This window comes from Diceros bicornis, chromosome 24 (assembly GCF_020826845.1).
Source record: "Diceros bicornis minor isolate mBicDic1 chromosome 24, mDicBic1.mat.cur, whole genome shotgun sequence".
NCBI lineage: Eukaryota > Metazoa > Chordata > Mammalia > Perissodactyla > Rhinocerotidae > Diceros > Diceros bicornis.
Genome location: NC_080763.1, coordinates 9,770,535 through 9,797,426, shown reverse-complemented (window position 1 = coordinate 9,797,426; position 26,892 = coordinate 9,770,535). Strand labels below are relative to the sequence as shown.

Below are 26,892 nucleotides of genomic sequence, written 5' to 3'. Positions count from 1 at the left end.
TCGCCTACTTGTACAGGTTAGACTAGAGCAGTGGTTCTCAAACTTTAGGTGAGTCAGGATCACAGGAAGCCTTGTTAAAACTCAAGATTGCTGGGCCCTCCCCCAGAGTTTCTGATTCAGTAGGTCTGGGGAGGGGCCCAAGAATTTCCATTTCTAATAAGTTCCCAGGAGATGTTAATAATTACTACACTGGGAAACTGCATTTTGAGAACCACTGGACTAAACGAACAGCTTTTTAGTCACCAGCAATGTTGTCCAATCTGTGCTAAGACAAAAAATTCATTCATTCAACAAATATTTATTAAGGGCCTATTACATGCCAGGCATGGTTCCAGGGGCATAGGATATATCTTCCAAATAAAAACCGAGATCCCTGCCCTTGTGACATTTACACTAGAGAGTGGAGGGACACAAGCATCAACAGTAAAACTACTAAGTACATTCATAGTTTGTTAGAAGGTATAATTGCTATGAAAATAAAGAAGAAGTAAAGCAAAGCAAGGAGGATTGGGAGTGCCGGGATGGGAGTGGGAGTGCAATTTTAAATAGAACAGCCATAGTAGACCTCACTGAGAAGGCGACACTTGAGCAAAGATTTAAAGGTGGTGAGGGAGTTAGCTGTCTGGTTATCTGAAGGAACAGTGTTCCAGGCAGAGGGAACAGCCAGTAGGCACGAGTAGAGAGTGAGAGGATTAAGGTAGTAGATGAGGCCAAAGAAGGACTAGGGAGCCTGACTATTCAGGGCCTTGGCTTCTACTCTGAATGAAAGAAGAGATCCGCTGTAGGGTTTTGAGTAGAGAAGTGATGTGATCTGACTTAGATTTTAAAGATCACTCTGGTTGAGAATAGACTGTAGGGGGGCAGAGATAGAAGCAGGGAGACCAATTAGGAGGCTATTGCAATTATGCAGGAAAGAGATGAAGGTGGCTGAGAGCAGGGTGATAAGAAGTGGTGGGATGCAGAATATGCCTTAAAGGTGGAGCCAACAGGATTTCTTGTTGGATTGGATGTGGGGTATGGAAATAAACAAGGAGTCAAATACCACTGGACTAAACCCCAAATGTTTTTGGGCTGAGCAACCAGAAGAATGGAGCTGTCACCAAGGACTGCTGGGCCCTGGGGCACTCTGATATTAAAAGGTCAAGGAAAAGAGAAGGAACCATCAACGGAGACTGAGGAGGATTAACCCATGAAACAGGTGAAAAGAAGAGAGCAACTGTGTCAGATGCTGCTGACAGGTCAAGGGTCTGAGAATTGATCACTGGATTTAGCAATGTGATAGCCATTGGAGACCTTGACAAGAGCAGTTCTTGGTGGAGTAATAGGTAATGGGGTCAAAAACCTAGGGTACATTGAAGAGAGAATGACAGAAATGAAATTAGAGATACGATTATAAGCAACTCTAATAAGGCATTTTGCTCTAAAAGGAAGGAGAAAATGAGGGTGTAACAGGTAGGGGCAGTGGGGTCAAAAGGTTTTTATTAAGTTGAGAATGCTTATATGCTAGAGGAGTGAAAAAAATATTACTGAGTCACACTTTTGAGATGCTCAACTAGACAGGGATAAAAAGAACAGGACTGGATGAAAAGGGGGCAGGTATATTTTGTTACCATGCTCTACTATACAATCAACACTAGTCTGCCTACCAGTATGTGCATATTGAAATATACTTTAAAAATCTCTAGGTGTTTTCACAGATAACTAAAAGATACTCTTTTCAAATTGAGCTATTAATAGTGTTTGATGGGTACATAACAGGTATAATTTACACACATACTGTAAAAATACTAGAGGTTTCAAATGCACGCTGACCTTAATGTTAATACAGCAGTACGTATAGCCACATTCTAGAATCATTATCCATATTAAACGATCCTGAAAACGGCCCAAGTAATGAGACCCAGGTAAGAGGAGACCTAAAAGAAATTAGAAAAAAAAATTAAGTAATTGTTCACACTTGTTTTATTTTGCCATGTGAATCTTCAAAGTTGATAACATAGTTGGAACTAATTCGTAACTCCTTCTATCTTCTCTTTACGTCAAGAACAGAAACAACTATTCATTGCATATCAGAAGGATTAAATTAAGCTCTTTACAGGAATAGTTGGAAAAGAAAGTCTACAGGTGATAATACACAAGAATTCAAGGATATCTTTTTCATAAAAACAACAAATTAGAACTTGCTATATGAAGTCCTAAATACATGTTAAATACATTAGGAAAAGTATTCAATATATAAAAGCCAACTTCACATTAATGATTTAAAACATTTTGGACATTTTTATATACATGCATATAAAAATGTTTTGTGGTGTTGAAAATTTACATAAAATGCTACATACCACACTGTACAAATACTTTTAAAACTTAGTTTTTCTCTCAACATTATGTCTCTGCGATTTGCCCATGTCGATATAAACAGCTCAAAGTCATTCACTGTAACCGCACTGAGAACTCATTGTATGAATATATAGCTGAATCTGAATATTCATCTCCCTATTAATAAACATTTCAGATGTTTCCAATTTTTCACTGTTATAAATAATGCTGCAGAAATGATCTTTGTGCAAGTCTGCTTGTATAACGTGTTGTGCAGAAAAGAGTTAACAGGAGGCAGAGTCAAGATGGCGGTGTAAGCAGACTCAGAACTCACCTCCTCCCGTGGACACAGCCAATTTACAACTACTCGTGGAAAAATTACCCCTGAGACAGAACTGAAAACTGGATAAGAGGAACTCCTGCAACAACGGACAATCCCAACTGAGGTAGAAGAGGCAGAGACTCCCTTCTGGAGAGGAAAAACGCTGCCTTCACAAGCCGCCTGCCTCACGGCCTCTGGGAGCAGCTCACAAGTACACAGCCTCCCTGGCGGCGCGGGGCCCTGAGCCGGGAGCACCCCCCGCTGTGGGCATTTTGTGGACCCAACACAATCGAGACCAGCAGCATATTATCTGACTGTGCCTGCTACTAAAACATTGGGGAGTATCCCCAGAAAACCCGTTCACAAAGAAACTAAAACTGGCTCTTAAAGGGCCTGCGTGCAAACTCACCCGTTTCAGAAAGCATCCTAAAATCACCAGAAAGAAAGGTGCACAGTGCTGTGGTGACAAGAGACTCACCTAATAGGCCCTGAGTGCATCTTGGTGAGGGGTGAGACCTCTCCAGGGACTGGGACATTGGCGGCGGCCATTGGTGTGGCCTGGTGTGAGCGTGCTGACACAGACGCCATTGGAGTTCTCCCTGAGGCCTGCTAGCCCAGGGTCTGCCCCATCCGCTAGAGCACCTTAATCCAGCTCAGCCAGGGCAGGCTGCCCACCCTAGAGACTGGCCTCATCCAACAACAAGCCCTCAGGCAACTTGTGGGCCTGCATAGATTGGTGACTGGATTCTCAGCAGCCTGGCAACTGAGCCGACTTGAGCGGGGCAGGGTGTGCACAAGGAGCGGGTGGAGAGTGTGGGGCCGTGGCGGAGTGTGTGGGGCTCCCGCTGTGGAGAGACTGGGTCCACTTGGGGAGGTCGGGGCGCTCAGACGGGGCAGGACTGTGTTGACTGTGTGTGTGGACCTGTGGGCAGCAGGGCTTGTCAGCTGCAGAAGACTTGTGCTTCTCAAAGACCCACATAGGAGGTTTGCCCCAGCTTCCAAAGCCTGAAACAATTGGGTGCTCCTGTGCCTGAGGCCAGCCCCACCCAGCTGGAATCCTCAAAGAGCTGACAAGAGACCTAATAGGCTAGAGGCATACAGCAATTGTAAGGCCCTGAGCCTAACAACCTGCCACGATGGGGGCCTACTCACTTAAAAGAAATACTGCAACACAAATGTGGTATTAGAACTTGCAGCCAACTGTGCTGGGGCTCCCCACACCTGATAAAGAGACTGAAGGGCCCACAACTACAAGCAGCTGAGCATTACAACAGCTGGCCAGGAGCATAACTCAGCCTCCCTGGGCGCCTACAGGGAGAGCAAACAGGCCACAACAGAAGGACACACGTAGCCCACATAGGGGTCAACCCTGGAACATTGAGAACTGAGGGAAGCACACTGCAGGCCTCCTAAGCCATCACTTACATAAGGTCACCTATCCAAGAGCAGGAGACGTAACTGACCTACCTAATACGTAGACACAAGCACAGGGAAAGAGGCAAAATGAGGAGGCAAAAGAATACATTCCAAGTAAGGGAACAGAACAAAACCCCAGAAAAGGAACTAATTGAAACAGAAATGAGCAACCTACCTGACAAGAGAGTTCAAACTAAGAGTGTTAAGGATGCTCAATGATCTGGGGAGAAGAATAGATGAACTCAGTGAGAATGTCAACAAAGAAATGGAAGATATAAAAAAGAACCAATCAGAAATGAAGAATACAATACTGGAAATGAAAAATTCATTAGAGGGACTCAAAAGCAGAGCAGAGGATACAGAAGAACGGATCTGTGAGCTGGACGAAAGACTAGAAGAAATGACCCAAGGTGAACAGGTAAAAGAGAAAAGAATTAAAAAGAGTGAGGACAGTCTAAGGGACCTCTGGGACAACATCAAGTGCACTAACATCCGTGTTATAGGTGTCCCGGAAGGAGAAGAGCGAGACAACGGGGCAGAGAATCTATTTCAAGAAATAATAGATGAAAACTTCCCTAACCTAAGGAAGGAAACAGACATCCAGGTACAGGAAGCACAGAGAGCCCCAAACAAGATAAACCTAAAGAGGCCCACACCAAGACACATCATAATCAAAATGTCCAGAATTAAAGATAAAGAGAGAATCCTAAAAGCCGCAAGAGAATGTCAAGTTACATACAAAGGAAACCCCATAAGACTATCAGCTGACTTCTCAGCAGAAACCTTACAGGCTAGAAGAGAATGGCAAGATATATTTAAAGTGCTAAAAGGAAAAAACTTACAGCCAAGAATACTCTACCCAGCAAGGTTATCATTCAAAATGGAAGGAGAGATCAAAATTTTCCCAAATAAGCAAATATTAAAGGAGTTTGTCACCAAGAAACCAGTGCTACAAGAAATGTTAAAGGGACTGATTTAAGGGGAAAAGAGAAGACCACAAATAGGAAAAATTATCTATTTCCATGATTAGAATGTAATGGATACAAATGCACAAAAAAGAGGTTAGATATAATATCAAAAACATAAAAGGAGGGAGGAGGGGAGTTAAAGAGTACAGCTTTCAGACAGAGGTCAAACTAAAGTGACCATCAATTCTGTATAAAAGAAGAAAGGAACAGAGAAGGACTACTAAAACACTGAGGAAAAAAAAAAAAGTTAAAAAATGGCAGTAAGTACATACTTATCTATAGCTACTTTAAACGTCAATGGACTAAATGCTCCAATTAAAAGGCATAGGGAGGCTGACTGGATAAAAAAACAAGACCTATATATATGCTGCATACAAGAGACACACTTCAGACCTAAAGACACTCACAAACTGAAAGCGAAGGGATGGAAAAAGATACTCCACGCAAATGGCAATGAAAAGAAAGCTGGGGTAGCAGTACTCATATCAGACAAAATAGACTTTAAAACAAAAACTGTAAAAAGAGACAAAGAAGGGCATTACATAATGATCAAGGGAACAATCCAACAAGAGGATATAACACTTGTAAATATCTACGCACCCAATGTAGGTGCACCTAAATATATAAAGCAATTATTAACAGACATAAAAACAGAAATAGACAGTAACACAATAATAGTAGGGGACTTTAACACTCCACTTATACCAACGGATAGATCATCCAAACAGAAGATCAATAAGGAAACATTGGCCTTAAATGACACACTAGAACAGATGGACCTAGTAGATATACACAGAGCATTCCATCCAAAAACGGAAGAATACACGTTCTTTTCAAATGCACATGGAACATTCTCCAGGATTGATCACATATTAGGCCACAAAACAAGTCTCCATAAGTTTAAGAAGATTGAAATAATACCAAGCATCTTTTCTGACAACAACGGTATGAAACTAGAAATCAACTATAGGAAGAAAATCAGAAAAGCCACAAATACGTGGAGATTAAACAAAATGCTACTGAACAACGAGTGGGTTACCGAAGAAATCAAAAAATACCTGGAGACAAATGAAAATGAAAATACGACATGCCAGAATTTATGGGATACAGCAAAAGTGGTTCTAAGAGGGAAGTTTATAGCGATACAGGCCTATCTCAACAAACAAGAAAAATCTCAAATAAACAATCTAACAATGCACCTAAAGGAACTGGAAAAAGAAGAACAAAGCCCAAAATCAGTAGAAGAAGGGAAATAATAAAAATCAGAGCAGAAACAAATGAAATAGAGACCAAAAAAACAATAGAAAAAATTAATAAAACCAAGAGCTGGTTCTTTGAAAAGATCAACAAAATTGACAAACCTTTAGCTAGACTCACCAAGAAAAAAAGAGAGAAGGCACAAATAAGTAAAATCAGAAATGAAAGAGGAGAAGTTACAACAGACACCTCAGAAATACAAAAGATTATAAGAGAATACTATGAAAAGCTATATGCCAACCAATTCGACAATCTGGAAGAAATGGATAAATTCTTAGAATCATACAACCTTTCAAAACTGGATCAAGAAGAAGTAGAGAATTTGAATAGACCAATCACCAGTAAGGAGATCAAAACAGTAATCACAAACCTCCCCAAAAATAAAAGTCCACGACCAGACGGCTTCCCTGGTGAATTCTACCAAACATTCAAAGAAGACTTAATACCTATCCTTCTCAAACTCTTCCAAAAAATTGAGGAGTGGGGGAAGCTCCCTAACTCATTCTACGAAGCTGCCATTACCCTGATACCAAAACCAGACAAGGACAACACAAAAAAAAAAGAAAATTACAGGCCAATATCACTGATGAACATCGATGCAAAAATCCTCAACAAAATACTAGCAAATCGCATACAACAATACGTTAAAAAGATTATACACCATGATCAAGTGGGATGTATTCCAGGTATGCAGGGATGGTTTAATATTCGCAAATCAATCAACGTAATACACCACATTAATAAAATGAAGAATAAAAATCACATGATCATCTCAATAGATGCAGAGAAAGCATTTGACAAGATACAGCATCCATTTATGATAAAAACTCTGAATAAAATGGGTATAGAAGGAAAGTACCTCAACATAATAAAGACCATATATGAGAAACCCACAGCAAATATCATCCTCAATGGTGAAAAACTGAAAGCCATCCCTCTAAGAACAGACACCAGACAAGGATGCCCACTGTCACCACTCCTATTTAACATAGTACTGGGAGTCCTAGCCAGAGCAATCAGGCAAGAGAAAGAAATAAAAGGGATCCAAATTGGAAAGGAAGAAGTGAAACTGTCACTACTTGCAGATGACATGATTTTATATATAGAAAACCCTAAAGAATCCACCAGAAAACTTTGAGAAGTAATAAACGAATATGGTAAAGTTGCAGGACACAAAATCAACATACAAAAATCAGTTGCATTTCTATACACTAACAACGAAGTAGCAGAAAGAGAAATTAAGAATACTATCCCATTTAAAATTGCAACAAAAAGAATAAAATACCTAGGAATAAACTTAACCAAAGAGGTGAAAGATCTGTACACTGAAAACTATAAAACATTTCTGAAAGAAATTGGGGAAGACACAAAGAAATGGAAAGATATTCCGTGCTCTTGGATTGGAAGAATTAACATAGTTAAGATGTCCATACTTCATAAAGCCATCTATAGATTCAATGCAATCCCTATCAAAGTTCCAACAACATTTTTCACAGAAATAGAACAAAGAATCCCAAAATTTATATGGAACAACAAAAGACCCCGAATAGCTAAAGGAATCCTGAGAAAAAAGAACAAAGCTGGAGGTATCACACTCCCTGATTTCAAAATATACTACAAAGCTATAGTAACCAAAACAGCATGGTACTGGCACAAAAACAGACACTCAGATCAATGCAATAGAATCGAAAGCCCAGAAATAAACCCACACATCTATGGACAGCTAATCTTTGACAAAGGAGCCAAGAACATACAATGGGGAAAAGAAAGTCTCTTCAACAAATGGTGTTGGGAAAACTGGATAGCCATATGCAAAAAAATGAAAGTAGACCCTTACCTTACATCATACACAAAAATTAACTCCAAATGGATTAAAGACTTGAATGTAAGACCTGAAACTATGAAACTTCTAGAAGGAAACATAGGCAGTACACTCTTCGACATCGGTCTTAGCAACATCTTTTCAAACACCATGTCTGACTGGGCAAGAGAAACAATAGAAAAAATAAACAAATGGGACTACATCAAACTAGAAAGCTTCTGCACAGCAAAGGAAACCATCAAAAAAACGAAAAGACAATCTAACAATTGGGAGAAGATATTTGCAAACCATACTTCTGATAAGGGCTTAATCTCCAAAATATATAAAGAACTCATGCATCTCAACAACAAAAAAACTACCAACCCAATTAAAAAATGGGCAAAAGACCTGAACAGACATTTCTCCAAAGAAGATATACAGATGGCCAACAGACACATGAAAAGATGTTCAAAATCACTATCAGGGAAATGCAAATCAAAACTACAATGAGATATCACCTCTCGCCCGTCAGAATGGCTATAATTAACAAGACAGGAAACAACATGTGTTGGAGAGGATGTGGAGAGAAGGGAACTCTCATACACTGCTGGTGGGAGTGCAAACTGGTGCAGCCACTATGGAAAACAGTATGGAGATTCCTCAAAAAATCAAGGATAGAACTACCATATGATCCAGCTATTCCACTGTTGGGTATTTATCCAAAGAACTTGAAAACACCAATTTGTAAAGGTACATGCACCCCTGTGTTCATTGCAGCATTATTCACAACAGCCAAGACTTGGAAGCAACCTAAGTGCCCATCAAGGGACGAATGGATAAAGAAGATGTGGTATATATACACAATGGAATACTACTCAGCCATAAGAAACGATGAAATCCAGCCATTTGTGACAACATGGATGGACATTGAGGGTATAATGCAAAGTCAAATAAGTCAGAGGGAGAAGGTCAAATACCGTATGACTTCCTTCATTAAGTAGTAGATAATAACAACAATAAACAAACACATAGGGACAGAGATTGAATTGGTGGTTACCAGAGGGGAAGGGGGGAGGGAGGAGGGTGAAAGGGATAATTCGGTACATGTGTGTGGTGATGGGTTGTAATTAGTGTTTTGGTGGTGAACATGATGTAATCTATGCAGAAATAGAAGTACAACGATGTACACCTGAAATTTTTACAATGTTATAAACCAATGTTACTGCAATAAACAAAAGTTAAAAAAAAAAAAAAAAAAAGAAAAGAGTTAACATAGCCGAACTGACTGCTATCCTTTGAAAGGCCTGCTTACAAAGCTGGCCCTTCACTGGCATCTAGGAACTTGTATTTCAGGAGAGATCTCACCACCCTAACTGATAAAGAGTCTCTCATTATGCCTCAGCCGTTTGTGAAAACAATACAGTTTATATTTGACACAACTGTTCATGCAAATAATACAGTTTATACCTAACACTTGCTTTCCTTTTGGGAATCTCGAATTTTGGTACGTGCTAGGCAGAGGGTGCCAACATGACCAGTTCCTAGGAAAAGCCCTAGGCGTCAAGTCTCAAGTAAACTTCCCTGGTAGTTAACATAACACACGTTGTCACAATGCGTTGCTGGGGAATTAAGCATGTTCTGTGTGACTCCACTGGGAGAAAACGCCTGGAAGCTTTGCACCTGGTCTCTTTTCTCATGTGACTTTTACCTTTGCTGATTTTGCTCTACATCTTTTTCCTATAAGAAATCTTAGCTGTGAGCATGACTGTATGCTAAGTCCTGTGAGTCCTCCTAGCAAATCATCAAACCTGGGAATGGTCTTGGGGACCCTCAAAACACATGTGCAAGAGTTTCTCTAGAAGTGGAATCACTGGATCATGGAATCTAAAACTGGAATCCCTAGGCCATGGTATATGTACATCTTTACTACAGACTATAAATTCACCCTTCAAGGTGGTTGTACGAACTGACACGTTCCCTTTCAGCAGGTTAGCGAGTTCCTGTTCCCCATACCTTAGCCAATACTTGGTAATGTCACACTTTTTACGTTTTTGCCAATCAGATGTGTGTGAAACGTTACCTCATTTTTTTTTCCAGGAAATACTTTACAACATATTTTTTGGTTGAGTGTAATTGATTTGATGATAAAGTATAATTTCTACCTTGTTACTAAGGAATTTATTATTCCAGATGTGAGTTTAACTTTACAGGTATTTTAAAAAGTGGCATAGCATTATTTTATAAAAATTAATTGGAACTGGATAAAAGTATTAAAAGTGTAGAATATTTCCTAAAAGAAAGGAAAATGATTATTTATAAAAAATTTGTACTACAAAGATAAAATAAAGTTTTTCCTAAATCATCTAATAGATAATTAGAAAAGTTCAACCCAAGTAAACGTTGCATTAAAATTCTAATTTTAAACTGCTACTGTGCCTGGAATTAGTTTGCCAGGAAGTGGCGACATTTCTAAAATAAGTTTCAGGGGCTAAGGCATATGGTAGGAGACAACACACTATAATTATCAGCTTATACGTCATCTAAAACCAACCTTGAGAAGTACAACTTAGTTGAATTTGCAGTTAGTGTACAATGAAATTATCGTAAAATTATAATTATCATAAAATTAGTTCATTCATATCAAAAATCTTGCTAATATTTGCATAGCACTTCTATTGGCAGGCTACCAATCACTGAACAAAGCTTTTATGTTATCTTGTTGTGTAACCTTGTCAGATTGCTTAACTTACTAATCAATAACTAACAAGATATGAGCAAACTCCCTTAAGCTCTTCAGTCTGATACTACGTAAAGCTAGTTTTTACTCTTTATGGTCTAAGCTATTGCATCTACTTGACATGAACTCATTATAAATTCATCGAAAATTTGAGAGATAAGGTGTTTTCATGTTTCAATGGTGGGACTATAACCTGATTTTATTCAAGAAGATGTTTTTTAAAAATTGTCAAATCACCTTAATGAAATTTTCCCTTAGTATTTTTATTTTATAACTTTATTTATCTCAAAATAAGGAGCAGGAGACATGCTTCTATTTCACATTTAGTCTTTCTGCCTACACATCAAAGTATTAGAATGTGGGGGCTGGCCTTACAGCCTAGTGGTTAAGTTCCACACCTCCACTTCGGCAGCGTGGGTTCGGTTCCTGGGCTCGGACCCACACCACTCATTGGCTATGCTGTGGTGGTGTCCCACACAGAAAATAGAGGAAGATTGGCACAGATGTTAGCTCAGGGTGAATTTTCCTCAACAACAGCAAAAAAAATTATGAGAATGTGCATAATGATTGGATCAAAAAGCTGTTTTTCTGTGTGTTCATTTTTTTGTACTTTAAATACATTAGTGAGGATTTCTTAAGTATAACCCATTTACTTACCTAAACTTCCAGCTGCCATTGCAGATTGCAGTGCAGCAGTCAAACTTGGGACCATCTGGTAGTAGTACACGGTATCTGTACACACGCAGGCTGTGGTGCCTACCACTCCTGGCCAACTCTGAATAGGTCGAGGAAACCCCACCAAGAATATAGGAAGGGTGAAGAGGGGGAGTAAGGGGGAAGAGAGCAGTGTGGAAAAAACTATGAAGACCAACACGAAAGGAGAGAAGACAACGTTGAGTATACATAAAGTGGTGGTTGATTTTCTACGTTTTTTCTCTGTCCACGATGCCAAAAATACAGTCACGGCAAACTGCAATTTAGAGATGAACTGAGTCAGACGATCACGCATGATACCAACCTGTAGAGATGTAAAAATAATATTTTTTATTCTTAAAGACTTTTCATGCATTTTCAAGATTATATAAGGAAAATGTATATTATTATTGTCCTGATATTTTTGAGGAAATAGCCCTTATACAAGATTCTTTGTTATAATTTTCTCCAACCTCACAATTAATAAATGAGACTACATTTTAAAAAGTTTGGGCTGTCTTTAAAAAAAAGTACTACTAAAGAGAATTGGCAGAGCGCTATCTAATATCTTAAGGTTGACTAACTAAACTTTGCATTTCATGCTTGTTAAGTCATGAGACCCAGAAGTGGTAAATAGTTAAGCAACTACCCTTAATTTACCCTTATTGTAGAGAGCATTTTATAGATTAAGAAACAGAAGTCATGCCACAAGACAAACCTCAATAGACTGAAATAATACTAAGTATGTTCAAACAAATCATGCAAAGTATGTTCTTAAACAAAACAGAATTACATCAACAATAGAAAGAAATCTGGAAATTAAAAGACACATTCCTAAATAACCAATGAGTCAAAGAACAAATTATGAGATAAATAAGAAAACATTTTGAGATGAATGAAACAAAAACACAACATACCAAAACTTGTGATACAGCTAAAATAGTGTTCAGAGGGAAATTTATAGCTGTAAATGCCCCTATTAAAAGAGAAGACAGAGCTCAAATCAGTAACCTAATTGTTCACCTTAGGAAACTAGAGAAACTAGAAAACAAAGAAAACTAAACCTCAAGTAAGCAAAAGGAAGGAAACGATAAAAATTAGAGAGGAAATTAATAAAATAGAGAATAGAAAAACAGTAGAGGAAATCAATGAAATCAAAAGCTGGTTTTTTGAGGAGATCAACAAAACTGACAAACCTTTAGATAGACTGACCAAGAAGAAACACAGAGAAGTCTCAAATTACTAAAATCAGGAATGAAAGAGGTAACATTACCACCAATCTTACAGAAAAAAATAAAAAGGATTATAAGATAATATTAAGAATAACTGTATGCCAATAAATTATATCATTTAGATGAAACTGACAAGTTCCTAGAAAGACATAAATTACTGAAACTGACTCAAGAAGAAATAGAAAGTCTGAATAGACCTATAACAAGAAATTGAATTAATAATTTAAAAGCTACCCACAGAGAAAAGCTTATGACCAGATGGCTTCCATAACTACAGTACTACATACTATAAAATATTTAAGATACATACCAAAAAATACAAAACATTTAAGAATAATTAATATGAAATTCCCAACTCATCCTATGTGGTTAGTGCTATTCTGATATCTAAACCAAAGACGTGACAGAAAAGAAAACTATATATATATATGTATATATATATAAATCACACAAAAATTCTCAACAAACTACTAGCCAACTAAATCCTGCAACATATAAACAGAATTATACACTGTGACCAAGTGGGATTTATTCCAAGAATGCAAAGTTGGTTTAATAACCAAAAATCAATGTATTACATCATGTTAATAGATTAAAAGACCAAAACCACAAGACCATTTCAAAAGACTCAGAAAAGGCATTTGACAAAATCTAAGACCTTAATGATAAAAAGACTTAACTAGGAACAGAAGGAAACTTCCTCAAACTGATACAGAGCAGCTACAAAAAACTGATAGCTGATATCATATTTAAGGGTAAATGACTGACCTCAACTTATTGGAGAAAGATTGACTGCTTTCCTCATAAGCTGTCCATTACTGGGTCTAGCCAGGGCAATTAGGTAATAAAAAGAAATGAAAAACATCCAGATTGGAAAGGAAGAAGTAAAACTATCTTTACTATATCTAATTGGCAGAAAACGTGACCTTATATACAGAACATCCTAAAAAATCCAATAGAAACCTATTAGAAGTAATAAAGGAATTCAGTGAGGTTTCAAGATACAAAGTAACATTAAAAAAATCAATTGTATTCTATACTCTAGCAATGAATAAGCCAAAAAATGAATTAAGAAAACAATTACATTTATGTTATCACCAAAAAGAATAAAATACTTAGGAATAAATTTAATTTTAAATAGGAATTTAAATTTAAATAGGAATAAATTTAATAAATTAAATAAAACTTGTACACCAAACCCACAAACACTGTTAAAATAAAGATCTAAATAAATGTAAAGACATCTCATGTTCATGGATACGAAGAATTGGTTTAGTTTTTTTTTTTTTTTTGGTGAGGAAGATTGGCCCTGAGCTAACATCCATTGCCAATCCTCCTCTTTTTGCTGAGAAGGATCAGCCCTGAGCTAACATCTGTGCCCATCTTCCTCTATTTTGTAAAGTGGGATGCCGCCATAGCATGGCTTGACGAGTGGTGCATAGGTCCATGCCTGGGATCCGAACCTGTGAACCCTGGGCCACCAAAGCGCAGAGCGCGAACCTAACTGCTACACCACCAGGCCGGCCCCCAAAAAAGTAGTATTTTTAAGATGGCAGTACTCCCCAAATTGATCTACAGATTTGAGGCAATCCCTATCAAAGTCTCAGATGCCCTTTTGCAAAAATTGAAAAGCTGAAACTAATATTTATATGGTAATGCAAGGGTACCAGAACAGTCAAAACAATATTGAAAAAGAAGAACAAAGCCAGAGGACTCACATTTTGGAATTTCAAAATCTACTACAAAGCTGTAGTCATGAAGACAGTGTAGTACTGTCTAGACATATAAGGACAGACATATAGATGAATGGAAAGGAACCGAGAGTCCAGAAATAAACCCTCACATTTGTCACTTGATTTTTGACAAAGGCACCAACAAAAGTCATTGAGAGAAGAATAGTTTTTCAATAAATGATGCTGGGACAATTGTAGATCCATATACAAAAGAATGGATTTGGAACCCTACCTCACACCATATACAAAAATTAACTCAAAGTAGGTCATAGACCCAAATGTAAGAGCTAAAACTGTAAAACTCTTAAAAGAAAACATAGTAGGGGGCCGGCCCGGTGGCGCAAGTGGTTAAGTGCGCGCGCTCCGCTGCGGCGGCCCGGGGTTCGCTGGTTCGGGTCCCGGGCGCGCACCGACGCACTGCTTGGTAAGCCATGCTGTGGTGGCGTCCCATATAAAGTGGAGGAAGATAGGCACCGATGTTAGCCCAGGGCCGTCTTCCTCAGCAAAAAAAGAGGAGGATTGGCGGATGTTAGCTCAGGGCTGATCTCCTCACAAAAAAAAAAAAAAAAAAAAAAAAAGAAAACATAGTAAATCTTTGTGGTCTTGGAATAGGCAGTGTTTATCAGATATGACACCAAAAATACAAGCAACAAAAGAAAAAATAAACTGAACTTCATCAAAATTAAAAACTTTTTTGATTAAAGGTCATTATCAAGAAAGTGAAAGACAACCTAAAGAATGGGAGAAAATTTTTGCTTATATCTGTCAAGGAACTTGTATCCAGGATATATAAAGCACTCTTACAACTCAACAATAAAAAGACTGGGCTGGCCCGGTGGCGCAGCGGTTAAGTACATGTGCTCCATCTCGGCGGCCCGGGGTTCACAGGTTTGGATCCCGGGCGCGCACCAATGCACCACTTGTCAAGCCATGCTGTGGCGGTGTCCCATATAAAGTAGAGGAAGATGGGCACGGATGTTAGCCCAGGGCCAGTCTTCCTCAGCAAAAAGAGGAGAATTGACATCAGATGTTAGCTCAGGGCTGATCTTCCTCACCAAAAAAAAAACCCCCCAAAAAAACCAAAAACCAAAACAAAACAAAACAATAAAAAGACAAATAACTGAAGTAAAAATGGGCAAAAGATTTGAATAGACATTTCTCCAAAAAAATATACAAACAGCAAATAAACATATGAAAAGATGCATCATTAACATTCAGAGAAATGCAAATCAAAATCACAATGAGATAGTAGTTCACACCCCCTAAAATGACTATAATGAAAAAGTCAGATATAACCAGTGTTGGTGAGGATGTAGAGAGATTAGAATCCTCATACACTGCTGGTAGGAATGTAAAATGGTGCAACCATTTTGGAAAAATGTTTGGCAATACCTTGCAGTGTTAAACACAGAGTTACTATTATAAATGAAATTCCAGTCCTAGGTATATATACTCAAGAGAAATGAAAACATATGTCCATAAAAAACTTGCACACAAATGTTCATAGCAGCATCATTCATAAGTCAAAAAGTGGAAACAACCTAAATATCCATCACCTGATGAATGAATCAACCAAAAGTGGTATATACGATGGAATATTATCTGGCAATAAAAAAGAATAAAATACTGATACATGCTACAACATGGATGAACCTTGAAAACATATAAGTGAAAGAAGCCAGATGCAAAGAATACACATTGTATAATTCCATTCATGTGAAATGTCCAGAATAGGCAAATCCACAGAGATAGAGAGTAGATCAACGGTTGCTGGGGCTGGAGTAGGGGCTGGATGGGATGGAGAGTGGGAACGGGGAATGACTATTAATGTGTACGAGGCTTCTTTCTGGAATGTTGAAAATGTTCTAAAATTAGACTGTGGTGATGGCTGCAAAATTCTGAATATATTCAAGCAGATGATTTTACGGTATATGAAATACATCTCAATAAAGCTGTTAAAAAATATATTTACCAGTAAGAGTCTGATTCCTGTATCCAGGCTTCTATTCCACCACACGTCTGTACTGGGGATCAACAAGTGCACTGCTGATACAATGACTGTCTCCAATAAAGCATTTTCTGTATTCTGCCATACCTGCAGTACACAAATTATCCACTTTATTAGGCAGAATTTGATAACCAAAGTACACCGTTAAACAAAATCACAATTAAATTTAGGAATAGGAAAATACTATTAAGTGCATATTAGGATTACCATTCTAAAAGCTCTTGTGAATCCAATGGAGACAGACACAGAGTGGAGCCCTTGTAAGGAACTGTCCAATGAAAGAAATGCTATCATAGCAAAAGGTGACACTAAGACAAACAAAAAAAGAGACGAATTTAATTAAGGCAAAGTAACCCCTTCTACCATTTTATTTTGGCCAATATGAGTTTTTTAATGAGTACTTCTAAGCAATTAACTAAAAAAACTAATGAACAAACAAACCAAAACATAAAAGAATAAACACTTGTATGCAGTATAATACTACACAAACATGGGAATTCCATAATATTTTTGTACACTTCCTAGACATAACACAAGGTTATAGATTTTACCTTCCTACCTAGATTTAGCAAAATCCGCCTGACAGTACCAATCTTCATGAGCCTTGCTTGCTTCTTTAAGAATAAAGTCACAGCTTGCACATCCTTCGGATAGAAAGGGTTTCGGAAAATTCCAAATATATAGATGCTTTGAATTTCTCTAAGCAACCACAGTATTGTAAGTAATGTCATCAAAATGTAGCCAACAATAGCCTGGGGATTGTTTATGGAAATCTGTGAGAAACCAGCAAAGTGATGCAACAAACTAGTTTCTAAGAGAGCCAAGACAAATATAACGATGTAGAAAAGGCATTCCTTCCAAGTAAACTGTTTTTCTGAACCACTAGGTAAAGCCTTAGATTTGGTTCCAACTCTGTGTCTGGTCACACTGTGTTTGAAGGCAAAACCTATCTCACTTAGGTTAAGACTAAGTAAGAATCCAACTCCAGTCATGAAAAGAACCACACCAACAGTGCTGGGAATGAAATACGATGTTACAGCTGTTCCAGCAGAAATGATGAACATCATTAATAACCTGCAGAGAAAAAAAAAGAAGAAAAGATTTGCTTGAAAAGTTCTTTAAGAATAAGTTACATATAACTTTCATATTTGAAATAATTACCGTAGGTGGGTTGACACAGATGAACCTCCAAGGCCAAACTCTAAAACCTGCTCCATTGCCCATAAGAAAAGTGCATCAGGTGGGGGCAGGGTCCCAAGTGCCCAGAGAAAGGGTAAAAATATAAACAAGATGTGTAAAATCTGATTCATTTGTTCTAGAGCTGGTATATTTACCATAAACCTATAAGAAAAAGAAAACAAATCATAAAAGATGATATACAGAAGGGGATCTTTCCAGGAAAAACAAAACAACACGTATACCCCCTTGCTCCACATACACGACCCCCCCAACAGAAGAACACTTAGAGAAAGGTGCTAGTCCCTCCCAACTTGCACAAGATCAACTCATATAAATTGTGACCACTGCCCTTTCTCCACACCAGCAACGACCCCTACTCAATTTTGTATAACTTAGTACTTAGAGAATATGTGAATTCAAATGTGGAAAGAAGGAAGAAGTAATTAAAAGTAATTTACTGAATAAAATTGAATTTATGGATTTATAAAACCGAACTGAGCCCAGAGCAAAAATATTTCTCCCTTAGATGTCTAAACTACATTGGTTAAAATTCTACCAATGATTCTTTAGAGTTTAAAATTTTAAAATTTAAAATTGCAAGTAAGTGGGAAAGCCAAAGCCTTACTGCTGTTCACACATTAGTAGCTAACCGAGAGATAGCTCTGCTCTTTCTCCTACTCTCTCCTGTACTGTCTTGCTCCCAGCTCCCAGAATTTTAAGTCAGTACAGTTAATATCAGATGTCAGCAAAAAAATGAGGTTATGAATGTGTCTGTCGGTTAGCCTGGGAACTTAACTAACTTGTATAATATTGTTTCTATTTTGTATAAAAGTGGTATGGATTTGAGAACACCAACTTCTACAACACAATCTCATAAATTAGAAATGGTTTCTATCTTAAGTGGAGAAACTGGTTTTTGGTACAGCACTTATCAATTAAATATAACATCATTAAACCATTTCAAATAATGTAATAAAAACTTTAAAGCATAGAAGAATAAATACTATCAATATGTTACTAATTTTTTGGAATAGGCTAACCAAACACATTGTCTGGAAACTAACAACATCATAGTACTTACAAAGTTCCAAAGATAAGTTTCAAAAGAGAAAACTAAATCTCAAAACTTACACAGACACACCTCGGAGATATTGCGGGTTTGGTTCCAGATCACCGCAATAAGGCGAGTATTGCAATAAAGCAAGTCACACGCATTTTTTGGTTTCCCAGTGCATATAAAAGTTATGTTTACTATACTTTAGTCTCTGTAATAGCATTATGTCTAAAAAACCAACGTACATACCTTAATTAAAAAATACTTTATTGCTAAAAAATGCTAACCATCATCTGAGCCTTCAGCAAGTTGTAATCTTTTTGCTGGTGGAGGGTCCTGCCTCTATGTTGAAGGCTGCTGACTGATCAGGGTGGTGGTTGCTGAAGGTTGGGGTGGCTGTGGCAATTCCTTAAAATAAGACAACAGTGAAGTTTGCCGCATTGATTGACTCTTTCACGAACGATTTCTGTGTTGCGTGTGATCTTGTTTGATAGCATTTTACTCAGGTAAAAATTCTTTCAAAATTGGAGCCAATCCTCTCAACCCTGCTGCTGCTTTATCAACTGTTTATGTAATATTCTAAATCCTTTGTTGTCATTTTAACAATCTTCACAGCATCTTCATCAGGAGTAGATTCCATCTCAAGAAGTCACTTTCTTTGCTTATTTGTAAGAAGCAACTCCTCCTCTGAGGCAATTCAGTCACATCTTCAGGCTCCACTTCTAATTCTAGTTATCTTGCTATTTCCACCATATCTGGAATTACCTCCTCCACTGAAGTCTTGAACTCCTCAGTCATCCATGAGGGTTAGAAATCAACCTCTTCCAAACTCCTGTTAATGTTGATATTTTGACCTCTTCCCACGAATCACAAATGTTCTTAATGGCATAGAATGGTGAATCCTTTCCAGAAGGTTTTCAATTACTTTGCCAAGACCCATCAGAGGAATCGCTATCTATGGCAGTTATAGCCTTACAAAATGAAATTTCTAAATAATAACATTTGAAAGTCAAAATTACTCCTTGATCCACAGGTTGCAGAATAGATGTTGTGTTTTTTTTGTGTGAGGAAGATCAACCCTGAGCTAACATCTGTTGCCAATCCTCCTCTTTTTGCTGAGGAAGACTGGCCCTGGGCTAACACCTGTGCCTATCTTCCTCCACTTTATGTGGGACGCCACCACAGCATGGCCTGACAAGTGGTGCGTCCGTGCGCGCCCGGGATCCGAACCTGGGCCACCAGCAGCGGAGCGCGCACTTAACTGCTACGCCATGGGGCCGGCCCCCTGGATGTTGTGTTAGCAGGCATGAAAACAACAATCTCGTTGTACATCTCCATTAGAGCTCTTGGGTGACCAGGTACACTGTCAACCAACAGTAATATTTTGAAAGGAATCTTTTTTTCTGAGTAGTAGGTCAAGAGTGGGTTTACAATACTCAGTAAAGCATGTAAAACCACATAAAGGAAACCATGTAAAGGAAAAGTTCTTGAAGGAAATTAGAAGTGCTACTCCAGTGAACACATGAATGATAAGAAAGTGAAACTGTCTAATTGCTGATATGGAGAAAGTTTTAGTGGTCTGGCTGGAAGATCAAACTAGCCATGTTGTTTACAACTAGTAAACCACCTTCTAAACAGATGTGCTGTCATCCAGGCTTTGTTGTCCCATTTACAGAGCACAGACAGAGTAGGTTTAGCATAATTCTTAAGGGCTCTAGGATTTTCAGAATGGTAAATGAGCACTGAATTCAACTTAGTCACCAGCTGCACTAGCCCCTAACAAGAGTCAACCTGTCCTTTGAAGCCAGGTATTGACTCTTCCTCTCTAGCTATGAAAGTCCAAGATGGCATCTTTTTCCAATATAAGGCTGTTTCATCTACATTGAAAATCTGTTGTTTAGTGTAGCCACCTTCCTTCATTATCTTAGCTAGATCTCCTGGGTAACTTGCTGCAGCTTCTACATCAGCACTTGCTGCTTCACCTTGCACTTTCATGTTATGGAGACGGCTTCTTTCCTTAAATCTCATGAACCAACTCTGCTAGCTTCAAACTTTTCTTCTGCAGCTTCCTCACCTCCCTCAGCCTTCATAGAATTGACGAGAGTCAGGGTCTTGCTCTGGATTAGGCTTTAGCTTAAGGGAATGTTGTGGCTGGTCTGACCTTCTATCCAGACCACTAAAACTTTCTCCACATCAGCAATAATGCTGTTTCACTTTCTTATCATTCATGTATTCACTGGAGTAGCACTTTAAATTTCCTTCAAGAACTTTTCCTTTGCATTCACAACTTGGCTGTTTGGCACAAGAGGCCTAGCTTTCGGCCTGTCTCAGCTTTTGACATGCCTTCCTCACTAAGCTTAATTATTTCTAGCTTTTGATTTAAAGTGAGACAGATGCAACTATTCCTTTCACTTGAACACTTAGAGGCTGTAGGGTTATTAATTGGCCTAATTTCAATATTGTTTATGTCTAAGGGAACAGGGAGGACTGAGGAGAGGCAGAGAGATGGGGGACCTGCCAGTCAGTGGAGCAGTCAGAACACACACAACATTTATCGATTAAGTTCTCCATCTTATATGGACGCAGTTCGTGGTGTCCCAAAACAATTACAATAGTAACATCAAAGATCACTGATCAGAGATCATCATAACAAATATAATAATGAAAAAGTTTTAAATATTGCAAGAATTACCAAAATGTGACAGAGACAAGAAGTGAGCAAACGCTATTGGAAAGATGGTGCCAATAGACTTGCTCAGTGCAGGGGTGCCACAAATCTTCAATTTGTAAAAACACATTACCTGCGAAGTGCAATACAGCGAAGCACAATAAAATAGGGTATGCCTATAACATAACTGTACTTGAACATCTGAGCTGCTGGGAATCAAAGTCAAGGAGAAAAGCAACTTCTGTAATAATTATCCACTTAAGTGTGTGTTAACAGCCCAAAAGCAAATGTATATCAACTATGGATATAATAATGGCATAATGTGTTTGCTCACACAGACACCAAGACTATGCCAGCTAATGCACTCTGCCTCATAATGCATGTCCTTCAAATTTTCATAAACAGAGGATTAATGAACACAAGGTTAACAAAGTGATGCTAAATTAGAGGACAATACCTTCTGTAGTATAGTTTTAAAATAAAATTCATTTCATTCTGAGGAAAAAAACACTCAAGTTAACAGAAATGAAAACCAAACCACACACAATAAGCCACACGAAGGTCAACGAAAACTTGCATATTTGTACAGTTTTTTTTTTTTAGATAATACTTCTTTTGCTAACATATTCAAGGATAGGATAATTTATGTAAAAATAATGTATACTTAGGAAATATTTTACCCAAATTCGATTTTACCCCACAATTCTCTTTTTGTTCTTAAAGTAAACAGCAAGCAATGGCACAGAAAAGTCTTCATATACAAGGACATCATAAATAAATATAAGCACACACAACTCAAGTAATCAAACATTGTGATTACTTTCCTGTGTGTATGACTCAGCCCCAAAGAGATGATTATTGTGGTTAATTTCTTTTATAAGAAAAAATGTTTAAATTCTAATGTTTTGATAATGCAACAGGAATTTTCTAGGGCAAAAAAAATCTAAGCCCTCAAGAAAAAAACTTTGTTTTGAATCTAACAACCATAAAAATATTTCAAATTCTGTACACTGTGACCCATATGCCCAGAAAAAAGACGTTCTATTTTATAGCAGCTAAGATGATATAAATATGCATCAAGAAGTCAAACAATTCCTAAGAGTCTACGAACTAAGCATTGTAGATTTAACACGTCTCTGATAAAAATGCACAGAAGTCATTTAAAATTATTAATACACAACTGTACTGGGTAGAATAAAGAATGGAGAAAGAGAAAAGATCACTACACTGGGGGCCTCAACTCTTCAACTTCCACATTCTCTGGAATAAAATTAAGACACAATTTGATATATCTGACACCTGTTCAAATCTGAATAGTGCACATATTTCATACATTATTTATCTGTAGTATCACACTTACTGTATAAAGATGTTGATTCTTTATTATTTTGTTAATTAGAAGCTGAAAGTTTTCTAAAAGTGAAGTAGAGGATAATTTTTCTGCACAAACATCATTTTTTTCTGGGGTTTGGGGATTGCCTTTGTCTTTTCTTTTAGTTATAGTTGAAAAAAATCTCTTTGTAATTAAATACTATAACTGTATATTAAATCCAATTAGAGTGTAGTAAAAAACATTTTATGCCTTTTCATTTAGAAACCAGTAATGCAAATAGTCAAGGTAACCTAATTATAAATTAACTGAGATTTTTTAAAAAAATTAAAGAACCTAGGGCATCATTTGCAAAGGTATTGTATTACAGCAGGTATATAATTTCTGATTTCAGAAATGGCAAAGAAGATGGTAAGTTACAAATATGTATTCTGAAAATAATAATCTTATAAACTTAAATCTTTTAAAAGGGGTGAAATGTATACACATACATTCAAACTCAATTTTATTGCTAATTTTTCAAAATCAAGTATTACCTGTAATATATTTCATAGTTAGTAAATAATAGTGGTACTAAGAAACTAATTATAAATGAATCTCCCATAAATGAATTCTCCCCTTACATATTTGATTAGGTGAAGAACTACAAGGGTATTATAGTGTCCTCTGGTCCATAAATGTAGCACAATTAGAAGAGACTAAGAGTTAAGGAATAGCAAACAGACACCCAAGAATAGGTCAGTTTCAGTACACAAACTGGTTAAATATTTTTAAATACCTTATCTTATTTTGTGCTGCCATAAGAAAATACCATAGACTAGGTGGTTCAAACAATAGAAATTTATTTCTCACAGTTCTGAAGACAGGGAGTCTGAGATGACAGTGCCATCATGATCAGGTTCTGGTGAGAACTCTCCTCTTGGCTTGCAGACAGCCAACTTCCCAGAATGGTGGAGAAACAGAGACCAAGTTCTTTGGTGTCTCTTCTCATAAGGGCACTAATCCCATTAGACTAGGGCCACTCTGATGACTTAATTATTACCTCCCCAAGACCCCATCTCCAAATACCATCACACTGCACACTGGGGGTTAGGGCTTCAACACAAGAATTTTGAGGGAACACAAACACTCAGTCCATAACGGTCCACCCCAGTCTCCCAAATTTATGTTCTTCTTATATGCAAAATACATTCATTCCATCCCAACAGCCCCCAAGTCTTAACTCATTCTAGCATCAACTCTAAAGTCTTTAGTTTCATCTACATATCGTCTAAATCAGAAGTAGGTGAGACTCGAGGTATGATCCATCCTGAGGCAAAATTCCTCTCCAGCTGTGAAGCTGTGAAACCAGACAAGTTATGTGCTTCCAAAATACAATGGAGGGACAGGCATAGAATGAATATTCCCATCCCAAAAGGGAGAAACAGGAAAGACTGAAAGGGTGACAGGTCCCAAAGTTCAAAACCTAGCAAGGCAAATTCCATTAGATCTTAAGGCTAACTAATAATCCTCTCCAGTTCCATACTCTGCCCTCCAGGCCCCCAGGCTGGCAACATCACCCAAACAGCTCTAGGTGTGGTCCCACCCCCATAGCTCTACAGGGCGGTACCAGCCCCAAGGCTTCTAGCAGAGGCCTTCTAACTTGTTGAAACTGAGGCAGTAGCCCTGACAATTTCTGAATCACCTTTGGGGTCATTTTTCCCTCTTCTTAAAGAATAGCGCATGTTTAGAGGCAAAGAGCTCTAACATCCTTGTCCTGTCAAATCTAAGAAGACTAACAGCCTTCATTCATTTCATCTTGTCTCCATTCCCTTTAGTTCAAACTGGCGGTGTTTCTGCTCATATAACCTCATAAATTCTTTATTGAGTGACAGTCCAGACCTTGTTATTCTCTTCAGAACACGCTTTTTCATTTTTTGCAATACGGACAGGCTGAACATTTTGCAAACCTTCGAGTTCTAGTTCCTTTTTGCTTAGCAATTCCTTCTTCAATTCATCTCTCTCTTTTCATATTTTACGTAAGCAGTCAGGAGGAATCGAGCTGTTCCTTCAACATTTTGCTTAGAAATCTCCTCAGCTATATATCTAATTTCATCACTCTCAAGTTCTACCTTCCACAAAACATTAGGAAATGTTTCAGCCAAGTTCTTTGCCACTTTGTAATAAGGATTGCCTTTCCTCCAGTTTCCAATAACATTTTCATTTCTGTCTGAGACCTTACGAGAACTGCCTTTAACGTCCATATTTCTAGCATGCACCTCAAAACTCTTCCAGCCTTTACACATTACCCAGTTCCAAACCCACTTCTACACTTTTAGGTATTTGTTACAAGAGCACCCCACCTCTTGGTATGGAAATCTTAGTCAGCTCGGGCTGCCATAATGAAATACCACAGACTGGGTGGCTTAACAACAGAAATATATTTCTCACAGTTCTGGAGGCTAGAAGTCAGAGATCAGAATGCCATCTTGGTTGGGTTCTGGAGAGAACTCTCTTCCTAGCTTGCAAACAGCCAACTTCTCACTGTACCTCATATGGAGAGAGAGAGATATGCTCTCTGGTGTCTCTTCTAAGAAGGGCACCAGGGGCACGAATCTCATCAGACCAGACCCACCAGACCCACCCTCATTATCCTAATTACCTCCCAAAGATCCCATATCAAAATACCATCACCTTGGGGGTTAGGACTTGAACATATGAATTTGGGGGGGACACAAATATTCAGTCCATAACAGGCCTGTATATTTCTACCTGGACATTAACTTGTGAAAGAGAAAGCTGCAATCTATAGAAACAGAGAAAGAAAAGTCAGATTTAGAAAAGGCAAGCAAAAGGGGTTATCAAATAGTTTTGTAAGCAATTTTGTTAAAAACACTATTTTCTATTTTTCTTCTGTAGCAAATTGATTAAAAAAATCAATATTCCTTCTATATAGTTACTATAAGGAAAATTAGAAATAAGTTATTCTATTAATCGTAAATTCACTCAATCTAAACAATATTTATGTGTATAAATTTTAAATTCTTCATTTTCCCCTCAAAGTTCCATCTCTTTTCATAGGTTTCAGCCAGACTATTTTATAGATTCAGAGCTCCTTATTTAAAGTGAAACACAGTATTGAAATTTTGCTTATTTACCTTATCTTATAAGGGGTGTTCTTTTTATTCTTCAATATGATTTAATTACCGCTTTAGTACGAATGTTTACCAGAGATTAGTCCTAAGAGATTAATCACCAAAACAACCTTATCATCCAATGGTTTGGTCTGGATGACTTTCAATTCACAGATTCATTTGTTTAATACTCAGGAGAGTGCTCTTACTAGTATGCTTAAAAATAAAGCAAGTTATAAAGTACTTGACAGCTTATTACCTGTGTGCAAGATCTACAGAAACAAAGAAAAAAATATAAAGAGGTCTCATAAGAGGAGTGATTTCGTAAGTATCTTGGGTTTGGAAAGCTGCAGTCTCTGTAGCTGTGTTTACAATTAATGAATATTCTCCTATACATAATGTCATCCATCCAAAGACAAATAGTGGAACAGTGCCTCCTGCACTGCCATACAGCAAAGTTATTCTATTTGGGAGCAGATACCACGTTCCAAGACCACATATTAACCCAGCAAAAACAGAATGAAAAACTGTATTGGCTATATATTTCTTGCCAGGAATTAGAAATTTGATAGTCTCAGCACCAGCACAACTTGTAAATTCATGCTCATCTTCCTCTGCTAAGATATCTGTGGTCAGCATTCTTTCTACTGTCACCGATTTGTTTCTGGCGTATAAACTTGTCAACTGGATGACAAATGCAGTGAAAAGCATCAGTCCTCCCGAAAGTGCTGCTGTGTAATAGTCTTCCAGGATGCCTAATTGGTACAAAAGTGTTCCTATTCCACCCAAAACCCATGGCATCAGGAAAAGGATAATCTGATTAACATATATGTAAAGAGGGGCACAATAGCCTAACTTGAGTCGAGGGCCTCCAAGAACAGTCTGTGGAAAGCGCTTCAGAAAGAAGTCCTGCTTGTAATCATTCAGCAGAGGCACATCTGGACTCATCCTTCCCACTCAGGATTATTCTGAAAGTCACATCCTTTTCTGTAACACAGCAGTCTCTAAGAAAAAGAAAAAAGTCACTGTTTGAAAATGTCATACTTAAAACATGGAGGGAAT

General features: G+C 37.8%; 1 protein-coding gene across 4 annotated transcripts in view; it reads right to left on the bottom strand.

Annotated features, from left to right (window-relative positions):
• The window catches only part of PCNX4 (pecanex 4), a 55,258-nt gene that overhangs the window by 15,980 nt on the left and 12,386 nt on the right, over positions 1-26,892 (bottom strand). For 3 of the 4 annotated variants that reach the window (XM_058567043.1, XM_058567042.1, XM_058567044.1), the window contains 7 exons: positions 26,090-26,834; positions 17,648-17,827; positions 17,046-17,560; positions 16,694-16,794; positions 16,451-16,573; positions 11,478-11,838; positions 1,813-1,916 (listed from right to left, as the gene is read on the bottom strand). In XM_058567043.1, coding sequence (XP_058423026.1) covers positions 1,813-1,916; positions 11,478-11,838; positions 16,451-16,573; positions 16,694-16,794; positions 17,046-17,560; positions 17,648-17,827; positions 26,090-26,778 — 2,073 coding nt within the window. In that variant the 5' untranslated portion in view covers positions 26,779-26,834. Of the gene's footprint in view, positions 1-1,812; positions 1,917-11,477; positions 11,839-16,450; positions 16,574-16,693; positions 16,795-17,045; positions 17,561-17,647; positions 17,828-18,968; positions 25,941-26,089; positions 26,835-26,892 lie in introns of those variants that run through there. The other variant, XM_058567045.1, reaches the window with a different exon arrangement.